This window comes from Populus trichocarpa, chromosome 9 (genome assembly GCF_000002775.5).
Source record: "Populus trichocarpa isolate Nisqually-1 chromosome 9, P.trichocarpa_v4.1, whole genome shotgun sequence".
Taxonomy (NCBI): Eukaryota; Viridiplantae; Streptophyta; class Magnoliopsida; order Malpighiales; family Salicaceae; genus Populus; species Populus trichocarpa.
Genome location: NC_037293.2, coordinates 6,825,738 through 6,838,220, shown reverse-complemented (window position 1 = coordinate 6,838,220; position 12,483 = coordinate 6,825,738). Strand labels below are relative to the sequence as shown.

At 30.3% G+C, this 12,483-nt stretch overlaps 1 protein-coding gene across 2 annotated transcripts; it reads left to right on the top strand.

Annotated features, from left to right (window-relative positions):
- The first annotated feature begins 8,954 nt into the window (after positions 1–8,954).
- LOC7454875 (uncharacterized) lies at positions 8,955–11,526 on the top strand. Of its 2 annotated transcripts, XM_024608074.2 has the most exons (7): positions 8,956–9,113; positions 9,654–9,704; positions 9,903–9,950; positions 10,071–10,143; positions 10,543–10,583; positions 11,061–11,120; positions 11,218–11,526. In XM_024608074.2, the coding sequence occupies exons 1-7, from the start codon at positions 9,048–9,050 to the stop codon at positions 11,284–11,286; spliced, it is 408 nt and encodes a 135-aa protein (XP_024463842.1). In that variant the 5' UTR covers positions 8,956–9,047; the 3' UTR covers positions 11,287–11,526. The 2 variants fall into 2 exon arrangements, with proteins under 2 accessions (XP_024463843.1, XP_024463842.1); XM_024608075.2 differs by lacking the exon at positions 9,903–9,950 and having other exon boundaries at positions 8,955–9,113.
- Positions 11,527–12,483: the final 957 nt, after the last annotated feature.

Here is a 12,483-nt window from a genome sequence, read left to right as displayed (position 1 = left end):
TGTTCATAGTGGATCCATAATTACCAATATTCATGTTATGTCACATGTAAAAAAAAAAAAGAAGATGGCCATGTATTTTTAAAAAATATTGAGCAGGTTAGACATGACATGTGACATTGAGGTCCACTAAATTTCCAACTTTTTAGCTTGTAGACAAGAATAGTTAGGATGAGATCCATGAATATCAATCAATCATCAATGAATAGAATATAGTAAAATCATTGCATTTATTTGGAAGGGCTGAGATTATGACACATCAAAACTGTAGTGGTGTTCGCAGTGGATCCATAACTAACTATCCATGTTACGTCATATGTTACAAAATAATAATAATTCAAGATGACATCATTGCTTGACTCGTAAAATTTATAACTTTTTATAAATTTTATTAGATTTATTTTAAAAAAAAATATTTTAATTAATTTAATGATAATAAAAATAAATATTCGTAAAATCGACTATTACTCAATGTTAGAACATTTGTTTGATATCACAATAATCATATAGTAAATATACCAAAACAAATTATAATATAATAAAAATAGAGTTTTTGTTCTATTAAAAAAACAAAAATAACTGAATAAAAAAATCTAAATAGAATACAATCTTTTTTTTTTCATACAAGTTTATAGAAAAAAACAATCATCATCGAACTCTTCTTACCAAAAGGAACCCTTTAACATTTAAAATGACAAGTTTTGTCACGAAAAAATAATTATTCACCGATTTTCTCCTTTTTTTTAGATGATTTTCTTTTTCTTCTCTTAAAATCAAGAACTGAAATATTAACAAAATAAAATTTTATGCTGAGAGTAAAATTTCAAAAACTAAAAGAATTGCAAAGTAAGAAAACAAAAGAGTGGGTGGACTATATATTTTTTCTAGTGGATTTTAATTAGATTTTCATTTTATTTTACACCTTGATCCCCATTTATTGAATTTTGTCTTTCCCTGAGAAACTTTGACAAATCAGTCATGAAAGTGGGTATTAACATGATGCAATAATTGAAAAAAAAATTAAAAATGAACATGAAATTTTTTTTATTAATTATTGCTATGAATTACTAGAGAGAAATATATAGGGGTTTCAGTAGATGTTGTAATTGTTTACATAGGAAAATTGGTCAATTTAATCTATTAAAACGGCAATAAAAAATCCACCGGAGGAGGATACGAGGAAACTCGAGGTCATCCCCTTTCAGTCTGATCATTCTTCCACTTTTATTACCATACTTTAATGTAAATTTCATAATTATACTATTGTAGCTTTTTTAAAAATCTCGACCTTGCATTTTACTATTAAACAAATAAAGAAAAATAAAATCTTTCCATGTAATTTCTTTTTTATTTTTTCCCTATCACATCCTCGTATATGTTATAGTATCTTATACAAAATACTTAAAAATTAAACTAAGAATTAGGGTGTTTAATGATTAAATATATATTGGAATATTTCTTGGGGGCGAAACGGTAGCATTGGAATTTTGAACTATAAAGGTAAAAAAATAAACATTTATAGATCTATAAGACAAAACGACGAGACAAAACAATACCAAAACAGGAATAAAGATATATTTAATTGCGGTAATTATTTTCATCGAATGACGTGAAATACTATTTAAATTCGATACCAACAAAAACTCCACTAGTGACTCACCCAAAGATAGAAAAGAACGGAAAAAGTTTTCATCTTAAACCAACCACAACCATGAACCATCACATCGGAGACCTATATATATATATATATATATATATATATATATATGCTCACACGACACCAGGATGTACGTGCTTTTGACCCTGACAGAGTGATTTTTTATATTTTTTTTATTTAAAAATATATTAAAATAATATTTTTTATTTTTTATTTTTTAAAGTTTATTTTTAATATTAATACATTAAAATAATTTTAAAATATAAAAAATAATTCCAGAAAATTAAAATGCTCACACGACACCAGGATGTACGTGCTTTTGACCTTGACAGAGTGATTTTTTATATTTTTTTTATTTAAAAATATATTAAAATAATATTTTTTATTTTTTATTTTTTAAAGTTTATTTTTAATATTAATACATTAAAATAATTTAAAAATATAAAAAATAATTCCTGAAAATTAAAAAAAATTAAAGAGTACGGCTGGGCGCAAAAACAAATGACCCCTTTTCCTCGTAGATGTAACACTTTGCACTCATATTTCTAGATTTCTTTCCCTGATTTTATAATTTGAATATAAACCCACACATGCAAGGATGTTTATGCGTTCACTGTATTTTGTCCTCCTGCTTCACCAAGAATCATGCGTTCTGGATTTCTACCTTGCAGATTGCAAGAAAACCCTTACTTGTAAGATTACGCTTCATCTGATTTTTGTTTATATTTCCAAGCTATCATCAGGTTTACAGATGGGTCAATTTAAAGTGTTCCATTTTTCTCAGGGAAGAAAGAACTCCTTCGACTTATCAATGGAGTAAAAGGATTGTATATGTCCTGATTGGAGAACAGGGGCAAGTGAAAAGCACCGCTGCATCATTGATTCATCACAGCACGACTGCACCCCTTGCTTGTTAGCTAAGCTATGTCGTCAAGCAACTACTTACTCTTTGACGTCCAATATTCGAACAATAGCTAGCTTGCTAGACATACCAGGCTTTGCAGGAGGTGGAATTAAGATATCTTTCAGCCGTAAATCCCGGACCAACCGGCCTGAAGATCAGCGCAGCTGTGATGCTCATGATGACGGCGTATAGGAAATTAATTATTATAAACTAGACTCATGGCTCGTCCTTCCGTTGCCGCTCGCTCGGATCTTTTTTTCCCCCTAAAAAAGAAATCTAAATGCGTTGTTGACCTTTTTTTGAAAAAAAAGTAATTTAATTATCAATTCAAAATTTTATGTAAATTATATAACACTTTTTATGACGTCTAATAACTCTGGTTGACTTGTAAAATTCACAACTCGAGATATGAGATTGCAATAATATCACAACAAATAAATTAAAAAAATCATGAAACTCAGTTTTCAAATAACTTATTATTGGAGGATAAAATTTAAAAAAATCAATCTAAAAAAAAGACTAGAATAAACAACCCAAGTAAACCGACCGAACATCAAATACGAGTCATGAGAACAAGATAACTTTATAAAAATTAAATCAAAAGAAATTATAAAACTCAATTCACAACCAATCAATGTTGAAGCAATAAAATAAAAGGAAAATATTTAATTTTTTTTAGAAAAAAACTGCTAGAGTCACCCGAGTACAACCCGGGACACGGGCCATTAAAATAAGATCACTCCACAAAAACAAAATTAAAGGTAACGCCCAATTACCAACCAACCTAATGTTGGAGGACGAAACTATAAAAAAACTATTTAAAAAAACAAAAAAGAACCCAAGCTTTATGTAATGGCTATGTGACCTGCGCTTCGCCGCATGTCAAACAATTAATACTTTTTTAAAGAAGCTTCTAAACAATAAAAGAGAGGAGGTTTATTTATTTTTTTAGTTTTTGGTTTTTTAATCTGTCACATCACTTTAGGGTAGGAGAAAAAAAATGAAAAAAAAAGGGTCGCTTCTGGATTTTTTCCGGATCATCCGAGTTATGAGTTGATCTAGCGGGTCGACTGGTTTTTTTCAGATCAATTACAGGGTCAGATTTTGAATGTGACAGGCCCACCCCACTCTGTTGGGTCTGGCATCCTAACAAGACCCAAAGCGTTGGGTCCTGCTGCTGGGCATGGTCCAAAGATGTTAGGTCCTGGTGGAGGAAGGACTCAATTGGGTGTTGGGTCATGGTGGTAGGCAGGGCGAAAAATGTTGGGTATTTTTCAATTTTAGGTCATGCTGGGCAGCAGGACCCAACACTATTGCAATACCTATTGGTTCCAGGAGAAAGCAAGCATCGGGTCCTGCTAGAGGCAGGACGCAACGCTGATGGGTCCTGCGATGGACATGACCCACGCTGATGGGTCCTCCTCGCAGCATGAGCCAAGGCTAATGGTTTCAGCCGTAGCAGGACCCGAGTTTTTATAGTTTTTAATTCTTTCAAATAAAATTTATTATTTTTCTTTGATAGTAATAATATTGTTTTTCAAATTTATTAATGATAATAATAATAATAATTTTTAATTTCACCTTTCAAATCAAATTTATGGCTGTTTTTCAATATTAATGATATTTTTACCAAATTTATATTAATAATATGCACTATCATGAAAATAATAATATTTATAATATTAATAATAATGTTAAACTTGTCGGGGCGAAGTTTGTATATTTTTTAATCTATTCAAATAAAATTTATGGTTTTTCTTCGATAATAATATTTTTTTTATTTAAATTTATTATCCATGAAAATAACAATAATAGAATAATAATATTTCCTCTTTACCCCGTGAAAAAATAATCAGAGAACAAAAAAACAAATCACAATAACTGGGTACCCATATGGGCCCAGCATCGATGGGTCATGCTTGACAGATGAACCCAGCGACACTTGCTCCTGGTTCTTGAGTTTGGAAGGGGATGTCAAACCCAAGTTGTTAATAATAATAATAATAATAATAATTTATTTTAACCTACAAATTAAATCCATGTTTTTTTCAATAGTAATAAAACTTATTTTTAAATTTAATATATTAATAATAATATTAAAGTTGTTTGGCCCAAGTTTTTCTAGTTTTTAATCCCTTCAAATAAAATTTATTATTTTTCTTTGATAATAATAATATTGTTTTTCAAATTTATTAATGATAATAATAATAATAATAATAATTGTTAATGTCACCCTTCAAATCAAATCTATGAATGTTTTTCAATATTAATAATATTTTTTTCAAATTTATTAATTATTATTTTAGTAATATTAAATATAATAAAAATAATGATATTTATAATATTAATAATTATGTTAAACCTGTCTAACTCAAGTTGTTATATTTTTCTAATCTCTTTAAATAAAATTTATGGTTTTTAATAAAAAAAAATTTGAATTTATTAGTGATAAAATAACAATAACCCAGGATAAAATAGAGTGAAAGGAGTTCGTAGAAAATCCTAGGATTTAATCCCATAAAAGATGATAAATCTTCCGGAGTTGCAGTGATAAGCTAACCCCATATGGACAATGCTAACGCGCAAATCGCTCACATTTATTTTTTGCTCCAGAAAAATCTTAATCTATTTATGTTATGTAATATTAGAAAGAAAAAAATGGTTGTTACCTGTGAAAAAAAAAATAAGGGAAAAGAAAAACAAATTACAGTATTGGGTTCTTCTGAGACAGGATCCAACGCTTTTTGATGGGTCTTGCTTGCAGGAGGACCCAAAGCTAATAGGTCTTGCGGGACCTAACACTGATAGGTCCTGGAGGAACCAACACCATGGGGTCCTGCTTGGTCGAATGACCCGGCAACTAGGTACCCATCTAGGCTCAGTATCGATGGGTCATGTTTGGCAGATGGACCTAGCGGCAGGGCCCACCGCAGCTAGGTCTTGGTGCAACATGTTTCTACTTTCCAGCCCCAAGTTTCTTGGGTTTGGAAGGGGATGCCAAACCCAAGTTAATAATAATAGATTTTACCCTTCAAATAAAATCTATGTTTTTTTCAATAGTAATAAAATTTATTTTAAATTACATATATTAATGAATTTAATAAAATTTATAATATTAATAATAATATTAAAGTTGTTTGGCCAAGTTTTTATAATTTTTAATCACTTCAAATAATTTTTTTTTATTTTTCTTTGATAGTAATAATATTTGTTTTTTCAAATTTATTAATAATAACAATAATTTTAATTTTACCCTTCAAATCAAATCTATAGTTATTTTTCAATGAATTTTTTTTCAAATTCATTAATTATTATTTCTTTTGGATGAGAGTTTTTTAAAAACAAACTGAAGAAAATCACCACTTGTTAATTTGAATAAGAGAAATAGAAAGAAAAGAAAAATGATTTAAGAAAACCTAAGGAGTAAGATCCGCTGGTGAGGACTTTAAGGAGAGTGTAATAGTGAATTGAATGGGCACATACTTCTTTTCCTTGATATATAAAAGAATTAAAAAAAAAAACATGATCATGGACGGAAATGGAACCAATGTTGTTATACCCTTGCCCTGGAAATGTCAAGAACTACCGCCCTTAACACTCCTTTTTTTTTTACAGAACCATACGTCTCGAGACACGTGTACATATGTAGTCCTTCTATCATGGGGCTCTAAGCTGTGGATTATCCCAGGCTTCAATTACAATATTGGGTCCTGCTTTTTGATGGGTCTGCTTGCCGCACGAACCAAAGCTGATGGGTTTTGTAGACCCAACACTAATGGGTCCTATTAGCTAAAAAATCTAACACAATTGGTTGCAGCAAGACCAACGATCCAGTCGCCATTTTTTACTCACAAACAATAAAGATAATGCGTTTTCATATAGTAAAAGTGTTTTTGGCATTGCGGTAGTTGTTGTTATTGTGGTTTGAAAAAAGTTATTTTATAAAAAGTACTTTTAGTTGAGGTTGGTTTGAAAAAATAGATATTTGGTTAAAACTGTGGTTGAAATTGAGGTTGAACAAAAAGTAGTATGTGTTTGGTTAAGAATGCTTTTGAAATTGAGGTTATAAAATAATTTTAAAAAATATATATTAATATTGATGATTTTTAATTTAAATATTGTAGATTTAACTACTGCTATTACATAATGAAATAAATAATACTTTATATAAAATATTTTTTATTGTTCCATTAAACCATCTACAATTCCATAACGTACGAAATTCATTCGATAAAGACTATAATTTTCATAGTTTATTGAGCGTGCAATAACATCGGGTAAAATATTATCAGGAACAAAATTGAAATTACGATCAAATTCTGTAAATACTATGTCATTATGCGATATCCTTCTAATTTATGTAGTGTCATTGAATAATGTTAAACACTAGTTTTTTGAATAAAACACAATTAAAAATAAAAAAAAATATTTTTTTTTTACATTTAGGTTTGTACCAACCTGATCCGGCCGAAACAGTGCTACTCCGTTCTCCACACAATGGAAAAGCTCTAGGAATTCATCTTTTACATGCTCTTTAATGTTTGGGGAAGACAAGCTACAACATATAGAATTTGCAATTCCAGAGACAAAAGATGAATAGTTGAGCCGGCTTGTTTCTCTTAGCACAGTGGATCTTGAAAAATGAGGTTAGCTGCTGTTGGAAAGCATAATTTTCCAGCTTCTTATCAGCCACAGATGCAGCCACAATTACTGTGGATCCCACCAAAATAAAATCTATTTTTTTGCATAACCAAACACATAGAAACTGTGGTTTATTTGAACCTCCGGTTTAGCCGCATTACCAAACGGCATCTAAATACAGCAAAGCAACCGTGCAAGTCTACAGGTAATTCTCTTTTGATTCACAGTGAATGTACAGTAAATGCACAATGAAGTGTCTCTTCGTAATACAAATAAGAATATTTTTAATTTCAATAACATTAATTATAATACAAAAGTATTAATATTAAAAATATTATCATTTCTCTTATAAATATTATTATTTTTATTACAATAAAAAATATTATTATTTGTATTATACATATTATTATCTTTATTATAATTAATATTATTAATAAAATAATTAATAATTTTGGAAAGATTATTATTATTATTATTATCATTAATAAATTGAAAATAAAAATACTATTATTACTATTGAAGAAAAACCATCATTTTTTAAAAATATTTATAAATATAATTCAAAGTATTCATAAAAAAATATAATTATTTGTGTTATAAATATAATTATTTTTCTTATTCAAAGTATCTATGTAAAAAAAATTATTATTTGTATTATAAATATATTATTTTAATTTTAATTCTAAGTATTAATATAAAAATATTATAATTTGTGTTATAAATATTTTTGGGTTTGTTAATATAATTATTTATGTTATAAATATTATTAGTTTTAATATAATTTTAATTAAAAAATAATATTATTTATAATACAAATAATAATATTCAACAATCTAAGACCCAATTCTCTTGTATCGTAAGAGTTGTTGCGGCAAACAGCTCAGCTCCTGCTCCTAAAATAAAAGGCAAAGGGAAAATATATCATGAACCAATTCAACTAAATCATTTTCAAGGCGTTGGTGCATGTCATGAGTGTATTTAGTTTTTACCAATCAGAAAGAATGACCAAAGTATAAACTGATAAAAACCATTAATGATAAAAATAATAGCTTTTCTTGGGATAAAAATGCCCTTTTCATACTTTTATATATAAAAAAATAAAAACCATTTTTATACAGAAAAATTGTCCGAATGTAAAACAAAGAATGGAGACCTAGATAGCATAGCATTGAAAGTTTTCACTAGAGGAGCATCTTTAAAAACATACGAGAAGATGCTAGCATTACTGTGGTTGTGATTGTTTTTTAAAGTGTTTTTTATTCAGAAAAATATGTCAATAATATATTTTTATTTTTTAAAAATTATTTTTGAGATCTGTACATTAAAATGATTTGAAAACACCAAAAACATATTAATTTAAAGAAAAAAAATTTAAATTTTTTCAGAAGCGTTTTTTGAACGTAGTACCAAACACCTAAACAAAAATTGGCTTGAAAATAACAAGGTAATTAATTAATTAGTTTTAGTAGTTTTAAAAATTATTAATTTTGAAATCTATTTATAATTTAGCACCTCGTAAATTCTGTGTTCTTTTTTATTTATTCTGTTTTTTAATTTATTAAGAAAATAGTAAAAATAAAATAGAAGAAGGTAAAACGAAAAAAATTGATTACAAAAAAAGTAATTTTTGAAGAAAAAAACTACTAAAATTAGGTGGTTAAAGTCAGTTTTTATATCGTAGAGATTGATTACATAATTACAATGAAACATAGGGACCAAGTTCTAATTAATTATAGCATTGGAAAAAAGGGCAAATCCGTCATATAAGCTATAAGCAAAGACTTCAAGAAGAAAAAATAGTACAGCATTTTACTAGAATATTTTGTCTCAGATTAAAGGAGAAGGGGAATGGATGAGCAAGAATTTAGACGCCTTCTTGATCTCTTCCCTGTTGTCCGTCCTCGCAATTACCATGTAAGTATTTCTCCTCTTTCTTTGAATCGAATCTTAATTACTCTGCTTTCAATGTTGAGCTTCCTTGTTTAAAACTAACACACACACACACATATATTACTCTGTCTGTCTGTCTGTCTATTCTTCAAAAAGGAACTAGGGTTTATTGAATTTTACATTGTCAGTATCTTTCTTTTTTGCTACTAATTTAGTCAGTCTTTTGAGGTTGAAAATGGGTTAAAATCATAACACCACAATATCTTGGTATGGTAGTGGTTTGAGCATGAAATTCTCGATTTTAGACATGTTTGAAATGGTGATTCAGTTAAATATTATGATGGAGTGAGGCTTTTAACTAAATAAATTTGAAAGTTCTTAAGCGTAAAACCATTAGATTTTATGGAAAGAAAACGAATTAGAATTGAATAATCTGTATGTTTTGTGATCCTTTTAAGTGGACTTTGATGTTCTAAATAAAGTCAAATCCGTCCTTTTGCTAGGTTAGCTGTCTGTATTTGTATCTAATGCTCATGGTTTTGTAATAACTTTCTTCTGTGTCAGATTGAGATTGACCCATCAAGACAATCATCTTCTCGGTCATTTCCGGAGCCGGTATTACTGAAACTGCCCTTTACATCTCTCTCTCCCCCTTTTCTTTTTGGTGTGTGTGTTTGTGTGCGTGGGCATGCTGATGAAGTTTGCATGTCTGTATTTGTGTGTACTCTGAACTGCCTTCATTAATTCTCTCGTGCTCTGTTTGTATTTGGATATACCCACAGCTGCATAGTTACCTTTATTTTTTAATTTCAGATTGAGTTAGTCCCATCAGAAAGATCATCTCACCTGTCATTGCCAGCGGTATTACTAAAACTGTTCCTTCTCTCTCTCTCTCTACATATATAATGTGTATGCAGATGAGACATTATCTTGTATCTGTAATCTGAATTGGTTTCATGCATTCTGTTATTTGCACAACAGTTCAAGTCTTGGAAAGAAGCTGAATGGGAGGAAGATAAAAAGGAAATCAACAATCAAGCTATTGATGTACAAGGCATGTTATCAAATAAAATTTAGTCTGCTTGCTTACATGCTTCTATCGTTGTTAGATAATTGAGGAGATTTAAATGTATTTTCCCTCATGAATCCTTGATTTTTGATGAAAAATCTCTTGGGAAGCTTTGGCCTGATAATGTTGAGCCACTTTACTTAATAAACTTTCCTCCAATTCACCAACTATTCTGTTGACGTGTGTTGTGCCTGTCAGTCATTTTGGAAAGAGTCTCCCTTTCAGGTTATGTTGGTATGGAATTTGCATTATGTTAAGAATCATGAAATCATTGGCAAATTCATGGGATCGGCAACAAAGATTCATAAAAAAAATTAAACTCTTCATCATTGTTGATATTCATGTGCATTTATTGATTGTTTTCTTCTGTATTTCCTTAAGTAGATGCATTCTGGGAGAAGCTTAAGTTGGCAGTTGAGAAGAAGGTATGATTTGTTGCTTGCCATAGTATTTGCTGGCTTTGAATGAATCATGAAGCCTTCTTATGGGTACATTAACATATTCAAAGCATTTGGTGCATTGAGAAAATTCATTTTTCAACAACAGTAAGCATGGTGGCCATCTTTTGAGCGAGAAAGGATTAACTTTGTGTGACTTTACTTGGTGTGATCACTTGTGAGTCAGAGTTGAATTTGTCGAGATGCCTCTATCTTACTCCTGTTTTTGGTTTCTCTCCATCCTGCATCAGTGATCTGTTTGTGGATTGATTGTTACTCATTGAATGTTGTGCCAAAAAAGTCTAGCTGATTTATATCTGTTGGCCATCATACATTATGCAAAAAAAATCTGTTGCCACCCCCCATCCAAACAAAGCGGCACAGCAGACTTATCGTTTCCTAGTGATAGGGATAAATGGATTTTTTGTTTATGACACGTTTTTGAGTGCTCTTGTGGATATACAGGTGGGTGCAGCAGAGGCCGAGAGATTTTCCAAGGCTTTTCATGAAGTTCATCGGAAACTTGTATGCATCATTATTTGAAATCATTTACATTTCCTGCTTAAGATTCCATTTTGCTATTATTGATGTCTGAAAATTCAAAAAAAATCATTATGTCCAGGTATACGAAGAACTGAGTTTGGATGCTGCCTGCAGATTTATAAACTCATCAAAAATTTCCAGACAATAGTTTTTTGGCTGGCTCTGTACTAGTTCTAATATTTTTATTGATATGTTACCTATTTTAGTTTTCAAGGAAAGAAAGTAAATGGATCTTAATTTAGAACTAAGCTGTATGGCATCTTTGTTTTGTTAATGTGGTGGTTTTCCATTTCATTTCTTCCCTCCATAGTGGATGATCGGAGGGATTGTAGCATCTTATGTTACTCAAAGCTGACTTGTGGAAGTAAATTTTGTGGGAGTCGTAAAAGTTTTGAGCACAGTTTAACATACTTGCGGTGTTTCTCATTTATAAGCTCGGCAAAATTGATCATAGTTTAGAAACTAGCATGAGAAGGTTTGTATTTTTTTATTTTATTTGGAGGTAGTGGTGGGTGGCGCCTGGCGGGGTAATGGCAAAATCAAATTTCAACCCTCAACAATTGAGTGTGCGGTACATGTGATTTTGTAAAGTGTCTTTGGACTGGAAATGCATAAAATTGATGATAATTGATGTTCTCAGAGCCTGCTTAATAAAATCATTCAAAGCATGTAAAGAGTAACAAATTAAAACCCATTTTGAAAAGCGTAAATATGTTATCAAACACTGCCAGAGTTTCAGATTGGTGTTGGTCAGGGTGATCTTTTCTCCTTTCTTTCTTCTAATGGTTACTCTTATCTCGCTCTGCTAGAATAGATGCATTCATGAGAAATCGGTTTCACTCGGATTAAAATCCTGGTTGATAAAGCATGGAACAGACATAATTACCACTAACTACCAAATTTGCTAGCCCATCTATCTCTCTCTCCCCCTAAGAGTCTTCTTCTCTGCAACCAGCTGCAGCCCCTCTTCATTTTACTTAACTTGGTCTTTCATTTTATTTTTCTTCTCCTTAAAAATCAACTATGCTGTCCTCTTCATTTTATTTTTCATTTTATCCAGAGGTTTTGGAGTTTTAGCAAGATTATTAGTCAATTTGCGCAACATCCAACAAAATCTCTGGCTAAACATGGGATTTCATGTTGGATTACTTCAATCCAAGTGTTGGTCAATTTGTGCGCTGCTAAAAGCCATCATTTGGCAGGCAAATGTGAAGTTTTTGACCCATCTTACTCAGAGCTCAAGCCACTTCTTTGACCAGAGCGTCCAAACGATGGACTCTTCCCTCTTCTCTCCAAAATAGTTATTGATCATAGTTCAAGTTTATTTACATTTATCTAATTCAAG